We start from the raw sequence: 13,026 nt of genomic DNA, 5'->3' as shown, positions 1-13,026 counted from the left end.
GTACTGGTGGCACCTTGGAGACTAACAAATTTATTAGAGCATAAGCTTTCGTGGACTACAGCCCACTTCTTCGGATGCATCCGAAGAAGTGGGCTGTAGTCCACGAAAGCTTATGCTCTAATAAATTTGTTAGTCTCTAAGGTGCCACCAGTACTCCTGTTCTTCTTTTTGTGGATACAGACTAAAACGGCTGCTACTCTGAAACCTGTCATTACCCCAGGTGTCCACCCAGTGCCACTGTTGCTCCATGGGGGAAATGCTTTGTGCATTACCTGGATTAGCCACCCAGTGTCACTGTTGCTTTATTTGCGAAATGCTCTGTGCAACTATACAGAGTGTCCACCCGGTGTCAATATTGCTTCATGAAGGAAATGCTCTGTGATTACCCGGGGTGGCCACACAGTCTCATTTTTGCTTCATGAGAGAAATGTTCTGTGCAATTACACTGAGTGGCCACCGGGCGTCACTGCTGTTCCGCAGGGGAAAAGCTCCGACCATTTCCCCGATTGGCCATGTAGTGTCTCTGTTGCTCCATGAAAGAAATGCTCTGTGCAGTCGTCCAACTGGCCGCCCAATGTCACTGCTGCTTCTTAAGGGATTACTCTGAGGGTACTGCAGGTGACAACACAGTGTCACTGTTGATCAATGGGGGAAATTCTTTGTGCATTACCCCTTGTGGCCACCTAGTCAGTCTTGCTCCCTGAAATGCTTTGTGAATTACCTGGATTAGCCATCCAGTGTCACTGTTGCTCCCTTTGGAACTACTTTGTGCATTACCTCGAGTGGCCACCAGGTGCCACTCCAGCTCCCTGAAATGTTTACAGATGTCACTGTTGCTCCAGTAGGGTAATGCTTTGTGCATTACCCAAAGTGGCCACATGGTGTCATTGTTACTTCATGTGGGAAATGCTCTGTGCTATTACATCGAGTGGCCACCTGGTGTCACTGTTACTGCCTAAGGAAAATGCTTTGTGCATTCCCCTGGTGGGCCACCTGGTGTCACTGTTGCTCCACGAGAGAAATGATCACTCAGTTTCTGTTCATCCAGTGGGGCTGATGTAGATGGGATGGGAGAGGGAGGCAGGGATGAGGGCAAGATTTCACACACCAATAGAGATTTGTGTAGTGATGGCTCATGCTTGGCTTTTGCAGCTGCGCTTGCAGAGGAATTGGCCAGGAGCCCCAGCCACAGGAGAAGCTGGCACAAGTGGACCTGAGCAACCTGGATATCCTTCTAAGCAGATATGAACAGTCCTCAGGTTTCCGCCTCCCAGATAATTGGCTCTGAGTGAGAGGTCAGTGCTTTGAATTCCTCATGTGTGCTCCCTCTAGTTTCTTCACAGGCCGTGTGCTTCCTCGTTGGGTACGGGCTCTGTGGTATCAAGGATGCGGAGGGGCCACAGTCTACTCTGCAGAGTGACTATGTCGGGTGCCGTTAAGGGGGACAATACAGGGAGGAGAAAAGGGAAAGAGACCTGAACCCTGATTACAGGGCAGTCACATTTTCGTTAGTAAAATATTCCTCCTTTACACAAGGCGGGGGAGGAGTCCTGAATGTGAAAAGATCTGGAAATGAACAGGTAAGGGAGGGATCCTGCTGAGTGTCCCCTTTCCAATCAATCCTCCGTCCCTCAGCGACACCCTTCCCGACTTAGAGGTATAAGACCTTACACCCTGGTTACAGGGCAGTCATTTTGCCAGGCGTGTCAAAGTGACCTGTTAATTTGCATGGCAAAGGAGACCGAAACCCTCCTTACAGGGTGGTCCTTAAGCCAGGGGCCTTCCAATGGGCCAGAGCGAAAAGCGCTGTAAAGGAGAGACCTCCGTTCCCTCGGAAGTGGGTGGTCTCGTTGCCCAGCGAGTGCCAACGGCCCAAGAGGAGTTAGAAAGGGGAGACCTGCACCCTTCTGACAGGGAGAGGTCAACGGCCCGGGGCATTTTAAAGTCTAGGTCCTAAGGAGCTGAAACCCACAGAGACCTCAACCCGTTTTAAAGGGGACTCGCTCCTCCTCAGCTATGGAAGGGACCCATAAAGCATTTTGGTTGGCAAGGAATGGACCGTGATCCTTGTTTACAGGGAGGTCCTTTTACCGGGCACCTGAAGGGGGATTAAGCCTGTGAGGAGAAGTGTCGAACCCGATCCCTCGGTACAGGGGTGCGGTGTGTGCTGTGTGTGCGGTGTGTGCAGCCGTTGGCCGTGGCTTTTTCTTCCCTTTTCCTGCAGTTTCTTTGGTGCTTGTGTCGTCTTGTCCATTTTGTCCTTTGAGTTGCTAGAAAGAGAGAGGTGAAGCGGGTTAGCTGTGGCTCAGTAGAGAGCACGTGTACAAGGTAGATTCAGATGACATTGGCAAGGTACTCGGCCCTGCCGGAAATTACCCTAATGCCTACTTTTCGGCACCGATCTCTTTCAGAGCGCAGGAGAGCTTGCGGCAGAAGGCGGGTCCAGGTGGATGCAGAGGACGCGGGCTTTGACTTGGCTGAGTGCGTGAGTGAGGAGGGCACGGGACAGCTAGTAGGGCAAACCCTGAACCCTCTCAAGAGGCTGGTTTCTAGAACTATCTTCCAAATGGCAGTGTTACCTTGTGAAAGGCAGGGAAAGACCCACACCCTAGTTAGAGGGAGCTCACTTTGGACCTTGGCGTGAAGAGGGCCGATGCAGAGAGGAGAAAAGGGAAAGCGACCTGAACCCTGATTACAGGGCAGTCACCCTTTCTTTAATATAATACACCTCCTTTACACAATGAGGGTGGGGGGAGTCCTGAATGTGAAAAGATCTGGAAATGAACAGGTAAGGGAGGGATCCTGCTGAGTGTCCCCTTTCCAATCAATCCTCAGTCCCTCAACGACACCCTTCCCGACTTACCTCCTAACCCACCAAGAAAATGACAACTTTGTGCCCCCTACCTTTACCAGAAAAGACCCCTTTTACTTGTGACGCGGTCCTGTTAGTAGGGTTAGGTGCACCCACGTGCCGGCTCTGAATACCACCGCATCTACCTACAACATCTCAACATGAACACATTTCAGAAAGGACCGCCACCTCAATCTCTTCCAACGTAGCCCGAGGAATCTCCTCTCTTTATCACCAAAGAGACACAAGGCCAGGAATTCGGACACAACAAACGGAGCTGTCCGAATCCCTACAGTTGACGCTCGTCAGTCCGACAGCGTTCTTTCTTGTGCACAAGAAAACAAAGGGTGAAAGTTGTGGTTGGTTGAGCGGTGTAAATTGGGCAGGGCAAAAGGACTTGAGGAAGGATTACACGGAAGTGAGGGTCCGAAAGGAGCCCCCCACCTCCCCTGTTCATTTCCAGACTTTGTGACGTTTGCTTGGCTGGGCCATTTCTTGGCTTTTTTGAGAAAAGGGGCGAATTTTCCACGGCCTCCGCCATCCCCTTACAGCCGCCCCTTCGCCACACCATGTTCCATCTGACCGGGATAGGTCCCAAATAAGATTTCACTTCAAATCTCAAAAAAGCCAAGTAGAAATCATTCTGTGGGAATTTACTGTGACTAAGAGAAACAGAAGTTCAACTCTTCTCAAGTGGTGGAGGGTCGGGGGGAGTCGCTAAGCCACAGGCACAGAAAGGCTCCCCTAGCTTAAGCGTGAGAGGTATAAGACCTTACACCCTGGTTACAGGGCAGTCATTTTGCCGGGCGTGTCAAAGTGACCTGTTAATTTGCATGGCAAAGGAGACCGAAACCCTCCTTACAGGGTGGTCCTTAAGCCAGGGGCCTTCCAATGGGCCAGAGCGAAAAGCGCTGTAAAGGAGAGACCTCCGTTCCCTCGGAAGTGGGTGGTCTCGTTGTCCAGCGAGTGCCAACGGCCCAAGAGGAGTTAGAAAGGGGAGACCTGCACCCTTCTGACAGGGAGAGGTCAACGGCCCGGGGCATTTTAAAGGCTAGGTCCTAAGGAGCTGAAACCCACAGAGACCTCAACCCGTTTTAAAGGGGGCTCGCTCCTCCTCAGCTATGGAAGGGACCCATAAAGCATTTTGGTTGGCAAGGAATGGACCGTGATCCTTGTTTACAGGGAGGTCCTTTTACCGGGCACCTGAAGGGGGATTAAGCCTGTGAGGAGAAGTGTCGAACTCGATCCCTCGGTACAGGGGTGCGGTGTGTGCGGTGTGTGCAGCCGTTGGCCGTGGCTTTTTCTTCCCTTTTCCTGCAGTTTCTTTGGTGCTTGTGTCGTCTTGTCCATTTTGTCCTTTGAGTTGCTAGAAAGAGGGAGGTGAAGCGGGTTAGCTGTGGCTCAGTAGAGAGCACGTGTACAAGGTAGATTCAGATGACATTGGCAAGGTACTCGGCCCTGCCGGAAATTACCCTAATGCCTACTTTTCGGCACCGATCTCTTTCAGAGCGCAGGAGAGCTTGCGGCAGAAGGCGGGTCCAGGTGGATGCAGAGGACGCGGGCTTTGACTTGGCTGAGTGCGTGAGTGAGGAGGGCACGGGACAGCTAGTAGGGCAAACCCTGAACCCTCTCAAGAGGCTGGTTTCTAGAACTATCTTCCAAATGGCAGTGTTACCTTGTGAAAGGCAGGGAAAGACCCACACCCTAGTTAGAGGGAGCTCACTTTGGACCTTGGCGTGAAGAGGGCCGATGCAGAGAGGAGAAAAGGGAAAGCGACCTGAACCCTGATTACAGGGCAGTCACCCTTTCTTTAATATAATACACCTCCTTTACACAATGAGGGTGGGGGGAGTCCTGAATGTGAAAAGATCTGGAAATGAACAGGTAAGGGAGGGATCCTGCATAGTGTCCCCTTTCCAATCAATCCTCCGTCCCTCAGCGACACCCTTCCCGACTTACCTCCTACCCCACCAAGAAAATGACAACTTTGTGCCCCCTACCTTTACCAGAAAAGACCCCTTTTACTTGTGACGCGGTCCTGTTAGTAGGGTTAGGTGCACCCACGTGCCGGCTCTGAATACCACCGCATCTACCTACAACATCTCAACATGAACACATTTCAGAAAGGACCGCCACCTCAGTCTCTTCCAACGTAGCCCGAGGAATCTCCTCTCTTTATCACCAAAGAGACACAAGGCCGGGAATTCGGACACAACTAACGGAGCTGTCCGAATCCCTACAGTTGACGCTCGTCAGTCCGACGGCGTTCTTTCTTGTGCACAAGAAAACAAAGGGGAAAGTTGTGGTTGGTTGAGCGGTGTAAATTGGGCAGGGGAAAAGGACTTGAGGAAGGATTACACGGAAGTGAGGGTCCGAAAGGAGCCCCCCACCTCCCCTGTTCATTTCCAGACTTTGTGACGTTTGCTTGGCTGGGCCATTTCTTGGCTTTTTTGAGAAAAGGGGCGAATTTTCCACGGCCTCCGCCATCCCCTTACAGCCGCCCCTTCGCCACACCATGTTCCATCTGACCGGGATAGGTCCCAAATAAGATTTCACTTCAAATCTCAAAAAAGCCAAGTAGAAATCATTCTGTAGGAATTTACTGTGACTAAGAGAAACAGAAGTTTAACTCTTCTCAAGTGGTGGAGGGTCGGGGGGAGTCGCTAAGCCACAGGCACAGAAAGGCTCCCCTAGCTTAAGCGTGAGAGGTATAAGACCTTACACCCTGGTTACAGGGCAGTCATTTTGCCGGGCGTGTCAAAGTGACCTGTGGCTTAATTTGCATGGCAAAGGAGACCGAAACCCTCCTTACAGGGTGGTCCTTAAGCCAGGGGCCTTCCAATGGGCCAGAGCGAAAAGCGCTGTAAAGGAGAGACCTCCGTTCCCTCGGAAGTGGGTGGTCTCGTTGCCCAGCGAGTGCCAACGGCCCAAGAGGAGTTAGAAAGGGGAGACCTGCACCCTTCTGACAGGGAGAGGTCAACGGCCCGGGGCATTTTAAAGGCTAGGTCCTAAGGAGCTGAAACTCACAGAGACCTCAACCCGTTTTAAAGGGGGCTCGCTCCTCCTCAGCTATGGAAGGGACCCATAAAGCATTTTGGTTGGCAAGGAATGGACCGTGATCCTTGTTTACAGGGAGGTCCTTTTACCGGGCACCTGAAGGGGGATTAAGCCTGTGAGGAGAAGTGTCGAACCCGATCCCTCGGTACAGGGGTGCGGTGTGTGCTGTGTGTGCGGTGTGTGCAGCCGTTGGCCGTGGCTTTTTCTTCCCTTTTCCTGCAGTTTCTTTGGTGCTTGTGTCGTCTTGTCCATTTTGTCCTTTGAGTTGCTAGAAAGAGAGAGGTGAAGCGGGTTAGCTGTGGCTCAGCAGAGAGCACGTGTACAAGGTAGATTCAGATGACATTGGCAAGGTACTCGGCCCTGCCGGAAATTACCCTAATGCCTACTTTTCGGCACCGATCTCTTTCAGAACGCAGGAGAGCTTGCGGCAGAAGGCGGGTCCAGGTGGATGCAGAGGACGCGGGCTTTGACTTGGCTGAGTGCGTGAGTGAGGAGGGCACGGGACAGCTAGTAGGGCAAACCCTGAACCCTCTCAAGAGGCTGGTTTCTAGAACTATCTTCCAAATGGCAGTGTTACCTTGTGAAAGGCAGGGAAAGACCCACACCCTAGTTAGAGGGAGCTCACTTTGGACCTTGGCGTGAAGAGGGCCGATGCAGAGAGGAGAAAAGGGAAAGCGACCTGAACCCTGATTACAGGGCAGTCACCCTTTCTTTAATATAATACACCTCCTTTACACAATGAGGGTGGGGGGAGTCCTGAATGTGAAAAGATCTGGAAATGAACAGGTAAGGGAGGGATCCTGCTGAGTGTCCCCTTTCCAATCAATCCTCAGTCCCTCAGCGACACCCTTCCCGACTTACCTCCTACCCCACCAAGAAAATGACAACTTTGTGCCCCCTACCTTTACCAGAAAAGACCCCTTTTACTTGTGACGCGGTCCTGTTAGTAGGGTTAGGTGCACCCACGTGCCAGCTCTGAATACCACCGCATCTACCTACAACATCTCAACATGAACACATTTCAGAAAGGACCGCCACCTCAATCTCTTCCAACGTAGGCCGAGGAATCTCCTCTCTTTATCACCAAAGAGACACAAGGCCCGGAATTCGGACACAACAAATGGAGCTATCCGAATCCCTACAGTTAACGCTCGTCAGTCCGACAGCGTTCTTTCTTGTGCACAAGAAAACAAAGGGGAAAGTTGTGGTTGGTTGAGCGGTGTAAATTGGGCAGGGCAAAAGGACTTGAGGAAGGATTACACGGAAGTGAGGGTCCGAAAGGAGCCCCCCACCTCCCCTGTTCATTTCCAGACTTTGTGACGTTTGCTTGGTTGGGCCATTTCTTGGCTTTTTTGAGAAAAGGGGCGAATTTTCCACGGCCTCCGCCATCCCCTTACAGCCGCCCCTTCGCCACACCATGTTCCATCTGACCGGGATAGGTCCCAAATAAGATTTCACTTCAAATCTCAAAAAAGCCAAGTAGAAATCATTCTGTGGGAATTTACTGTGACTAAGAGAAACAGAAGTTCAACTCTTCTCAAGTGGTGGAGGGTCGGGGGGAGTCGCTAAGCCACAGGCACAGAAAGGCTCCCCTAGCTTAAGCGTGAGAGGTATAAGACCTTACACGCTGGTTACAGGGCAGTCATTTTGCCGGGCGTGTCAAAGTGACCTGTGGCTTAATTTGCATGGCAAAGGCGACCGAAACCCTCCTTACAGGGTGGTCCTTAAGCCAGGGGCCTTCCAATGGGCCAGAGCGAAAAGCGCTGTAAAGGAGAGACCTCCGTTCCCTCGGAAGTGGGTGGTCTCGTTGCCCAGCGAGTGCCAACGGCCCAAGAGGAGTTAGAAAGGGGAGACCTGCACCCTTCTGACAGGGAGAGGTCAACGGCCCGGGGCATTTTAAAGGCTAGGTCCTAAGGAGCTGAAACTCACAGAGACCTCAACCCGTTTTAAAGGGGGCTCGCTCCTCCTCAGCTATGGAAGGGACCCATAAAGCATTTTGGTTGGCAAGGAATGGACCGTGATCCTTGTTTACAGGGAGGTCCTTTTACCGGGCAGCTGAAGGGGGATTAAGCCTGTGAGGAGAAGTGTCGAACCCGATCCCTCGGTACAGGGGTGCGGTGTGTGCGGTGTGTGCAGCCGTTGGCCGTGGCTTTTTCTTCCCTTTTCCTGCAGTTTCTTTGGTGCTTGTGTCGTCTTGTCCATTTTGTCCTTTGAGTTGCTAGAAAGAGAGAGGTGAAGCGGGTTAGCTGTGGCTCAGCAGAGAGCACGTGTACAAGGTAGATTCAGATGACATTGGCAAGGTACTCGGCCCTGCCGGAAATTACCCTAATGCCTACTTTTCGGCACCGATCTCTTTCAGAGCGCAGGAGAGCTTGCGGCAGAAGGCGGGTCCAGGTGGATGCAGAGGACGCGGGCTTTGACTTGGCTGAGTGCGTGAGTGAGGAGGGCACGGGACAGCTAGTAGGGCAAACCCTGAACCCTCTCAAGAGGCTGGTTTCTAGAACTATCTTCCAAATGGCAGTGTTACCTTGTGAAAGGCAGGGAAAGACCCACACCCTAGTTAGAGGGAGCTCACTTTGGACCTTGGCGTGAAGAGGGCCGATGCAGAGAGGAGAAAAGGGAAAGCGACCTGAACCCTGATTACAGGGCAGTCACCCTTTCTTTAATATAATACACCTCCGTTACACAATGAGGGTGGGGGGAGTCCTGAATGTGAAAAGATCTGGAAATGAACAGGTAAGGGAGGGATCCTGCTGAGTGTCCCCTTTCCAATCAATCCTCAGTCCCTCAGCGACACCCTTCCCGACTTACCTCCTACCCCACCAAGAAAATGACAACTTTGTGCCCCCTACCTTTACCAGAAAAGACCCCTTTTACTTGTGACGCGGTCCTGTTAGTAGGGTTAGGTGCACCCACGTGCCAGCTCTGAATACCACCGCATCTACCTACAACATCTCAACATGAACACATTTCAGAAAGGACCGCCACCTCAATCTCTTCCAACGTAGCCCGAGGAATCTCCTCTCTTTATCACCAAAGAGACACAAGGCCCGGAATTCGGACACAACAAATGGAGCTATCCGAATCCCTACAGTTAACGCTCGTCAGTCCGACAGCGTTCTTTCTTGTGCACAAGAAAACAAAGGGGAAAGTTGTGGTTGGTTGAGCGGTGTAAATTGGGCAGGGCAAAAGGACTTGAGGAAGGATTACACGGAAGTGAGGGTCCGAAAGGAGCCCCCCACCTCCCCTGTTCATTTCCAGACTTTGTGACGTTTGCTTGGTTGGGCCATTTCTTGGCTTTTTTGAGAAAAGGGGCGAATTTTCCACGGCCTCCGCCATCCCCTTACAGCCGCCCCTTCGCCACACCATGTTCCATCTGACCGGGATAGGTCCCAAATAAGATTTCACTTCAAATCTCAAAAAAGCCAAGTAGAAATCATTCTGTGGGAATTTACTGTGACTAAGAGAAACAGAAGTTCAACTCTTCTCAAGTGGTGGAGGGTCGGGGGGAGTCGCTAAGCCACAGGCACAGAAAGGCTCCCCTAGCTTAAGCGTGAGAGGTATAAGACCTTACACGCTGGTTACAGGGCAGTCATTTTGCCGGGCGTGTCAAAGTGACCTGTGGCTTAATTTGCATGGCAAAGGCGACCGAAACCCTCCTTACAGGGTGGTCCTTAAGCCAGGGGCCTTCCAATGGGCCAGAGCGAAAAGCGCTGTAAAGGAGAGACCTCCGTTCCCTCGGAAGTGGGTGGTCTCGTTGCCCAGCGAGTGCCAACGGCCCAAGAGGAGTTAGAAAGGGGAGACCTGCACCCTTCTGACAGGGAGAGGTCAACGGCCCGGGGCATTTTAAAGGCTAGGTCCTAAGGAGCTGAAACTCACAGAGACCTCAACCCGTTTTAAAGGGGGCTCGCTCCTCCTCAGCTATGGAAGGGACCCATAAAGCATTTTGGTTGGCAAGGAATGGACCGTGATCCTTGTTTACAGGGAGGTCCTTTTACCGGGCAGCTGAAGGGGGATTAAGCCTGTGAGGAGAAGTGTCGAACCCGATCCCTCGGTACAGGGGTGCGGTGTGTGCTGTGTGTGCAGCCGTTGGCCGTGGCTTTTTCTTCCCTTTTCCTGCAGTTTCTTTGGTGCTTGTGTCGTCTTGTCCATTTTGTCCTTTGAGTTGCTAGAAAGAGAGAGGTGAAGCGGGTTAGCTGTGGCTCAGTAGAGAGCACGTGTACAAGGTAGATTCAGATGACATTGGCAAGGTACTCGGCCCTGCCGGAAATTACCCTAATTCCTACTTTTCGGCACCGATCTCTTTCAGAGCGCAGGAGAGCTTGCGGCAGAAGGCGGGTCCAGGTGGATGCAGAGGACGCGGGCTTTGACTTGGCTGAGTGCGTGAGTGAGGAGGGCACGGGACAGCTAGTAGGGCAAACCCTGAACCCTCTCAAGAGGCTGGTTTCTAGAACTATCTTCCAAATGGCAGTGTTACCTTGTGAAAGGCAGGGAAAGACCCACACCCTAGTTAGAGGGAGCTCACTTTGGACCTTGGCGTGAAGAGGGCCGATGCAGAGAGGAGAAAAGGGAAAGCGACCTGAACCCTGATTACAGGGCAGTCACCCTTTCTTTAATATAATACACCTCCGTTACACAATGAGGGTGGGGGAGTCCTGAATGTGAAAAGATCTGGAAATGAACAGGTAAGGGAGGGATCCTGCTGAGTGTCCCCTTTCCAATCAATCCTCCTTCCCTCAGCGACACCCTTCCCGACTTACCTCCTACCCCACCAAGAAAATGACAACTTTGTGCCCCCTACCTTTACCAGAAAAGACCCCTTTTACTTGTGACGTGGTCCTGTTAATAGGGTTAGGTGCACCCACCTGCCGGCTCTGATACCACCGCATCTACCTACAACATCTCAACATGAACACATTTCAGAAAGGACCGCCACCTCAGTCTCTTCCAACGTAGCCCGAGGAAACTCCTCTCTTTATCACCAAAGAGACACAAGGCCCGGAATTCGGACACAACAAACGGAGCTGTCCGAATCCCTACAGTTAACGCTCGTCAGTCCGACAGCGTTCTTTCTTGTGCACAAGAAAACAAAGGGGAAAGTTGTGGTTGGTTGAGCGGTGTAAATTGGGCAGGGCAAAAGGACTTGAGGAAGGATTACACGGAAGTGAGGGTCCGAAAGGAGCCCCCCACCTCCCCTGTTCATTTCCAGACTTTGTGACGTTTGCTTGGTTGTGCCATTTCTTAGCTTTTTTGAGAAAAGGGGCGAATTTTCCACGGCCTCCTCCATCCCCTTACAGCCGCCCCTTCGCCACACCATGTTCCATCTGACCGGGATAGGTCCCAAATAAGATTTCACTTCAAATCTCAAAAAAGCCAAGTAGAAATCATTCTGTGGGAATTTACTGTGACTAAGAGAAACAGAAGTTCAACTCTTCTCAAGTGGTGGAGGGTCGGGGGGAGTCGCTAAGCCACAGGCACAGAAAGGCTCCCCTAGCTTAAGCGTGAGAGGTATAAGACCTTACACCCTGGTTACAGGGCAGTCATTTTGCCGGGCGTGTCAAAGTGACCTGTTAATTTGCATGGCAAAGGAGACCGAAACCCTCCTTACAGGGTGGTCCTTAAGCCAGGGGCCTTCCAATGGGCCAGAGCGAAAAGCGCTGTAAAGGAGAGACCTCCGTTCCCTCGGAAGTGGGTGGTCTCGTTGTCCAGCGAGTGCCAACGGACCAAGAGGAGTTAGAAAGGGGAGACCTGCACCCTTCTGACAGGGAGAGGTCAATGGCCCAAACGGCATTTTAAAGGCTAGGTCCTAAGGAGCTCAAACCCACAGAGACCTCAACCCGTTTTAAAGGGGGCTCGCTCCTCCTCAGCTATGGAAGGGACCCATAAAGCATTTTGGTTGGCAAGGAATGGACCGTGATCCTTGTTTACAGGGAGGTCCTTTTACCGGGCAGCTGAAGGGGGATTAAGCCTGTGAGGAGAAGTGTCGAACCCGATCCCTCGGTACAGGGGTGCGGTGTGTGCTGTGTGTGCGGTGTGTGCAGCCGTTGGCCGTGGCTTTTTCTTCCCTTTTCCTGCAGTTTCTTTGGTGCTTGTGTCGTCTTGTCCATTTTGTCCTTTGAGTTGCTAGAAAGAGAGAGGTGAAGCGGGTTAGCTGTGGCTCAGTAGAGAGCACGTGTACAAGGTAGATTCAGATGACATTGGCAAGGTACTCGGCCCTGCCGGAAATTACCCTAATGCCTACTTTTCGGCACCGATCTCTTTCAGAGCGCAGGAGAGCTTGCGGCAGAAGGCGGGTCCAGGTGGATGCAGAGGACGCGGGCTTTGACTTGGCTGAGTGCGTGAGTGAGGAGGGCACGGGACAGCTAGTAGGGCAAACCCTGAACCCTCTCAAGAGGCTGGTTTCTAGAACTATCTTCCAAATGGCAGTGTTACCTTGTGAAAGGCAGGGAAAGACCCACACCCTAGTTAGAGGGAGCTCACTTTGGACCTTGGCGTGAAGAGGGCCGATGCAGAGAGGAGAAAAGGGAAAGCGACCTGAACCCTGATTACAGGGCAGTCACCCTTTCTTTAATATAATACACCTCCGTTACACAATGAGGGTGGGGGAGTCCTGAATGTGAAAAGATCTGGAAATGAACAGGTAAGGGAGGGATCCTGCTGAGTGTCCCCTTTCCAATCAATCCTCAGTCCCTCAACGACACCCTTCCCGACTTACCTCCTAACCCACCAAGAAAATGACAACTTTGTGCCCCCTACCTTTACCAGAAAAGACCCCTTTTACTTGTGACGCAGTCCTGTTAGTAGGGTTAGGTGCACCCACGTGCCGGCTCTGAATACCACCGCATCTACCTACAACATCTCAACATGAACACATTTCAGAAAGGACCGCCACCTCAATCTCTTCCAACGTAGCCCGAGGAATCTCCTCTCTTTATCACCAAAGAGACACAAGGCCAGGAATTCGGACACAACTAACGGAGCTGTCCGAATCCCTACAGTTGACGCTCGTCAGTCCGACAGCGTTCTTTCTTGTGCACAAGAAAACAAAGGGTGAAAGTTGTGGTTGGTTGAGCGGTGTAAATTGGGCAGGGCAAAAGGACTTGAGGAAGGATTACACG

At 51.9% G+C, this 13,026-nt stretch overlaps 1 protein-coding gene across 26 annotated transcripts in view; it reads left to right on the top strand.

Annotated features, from left to right (window-relative positions):
• Positions 1-13,026, top strand: part of LOC135977977 (uncharacterized) — a 143,872-nt gene that overhangs the window by 53,399 nt on the left and 77,447 nt on the right. For 23 of the 26 annotated variants that reach the window (XR_010595408.1, XR_010595412.1, XR_010595403.1 and 20 more), the window contains one exon: positions 1,153-1,295. Coding sequence is in view for 3 of the 26 variants with exons in the window: in XM_065579094.1 (XP_065435166.1) it covers positions 1,153-1,288 (136 nt within the window). In the remaining 23 variants the exon portion in view is untranslated. Of the gene's footprint in view, positions 1-1,152; positions 1,296-2,411; positions 2,512-4,358; positions 4,433-6,317; positions 6,388-8,267; positions 8,342-10,217; positions 10,292-12,172; positions 12,243-13,026 lie in introns of those variants that run through there. The other 3 variants (XM_065579098.1, XR_010595426.1, XM_065579095.1) reach the window with 3 other exon arrangements.

Source organism: Chrysemys picta, unplaced genomic scaffold (assembly GCF_011386835.1).
Source record: "Chrysemys picta bellii isolate R12L10 unplaced genomic scaffold, ASM1138683v2 scaf90, whole genome shotgun sequence".
NCBI classification, from domain to species: domain Eukaryota; kingdom Metazoa; phylum Chordata; order Testudines; family Emydidae; genus Chrysemys; species Chrysemys picta.
The sequence above is the reverse complement of the archived record's forward strand: the minus strand, read 5'-3'. Positions and strand labels throughout refer to the sequence as shown.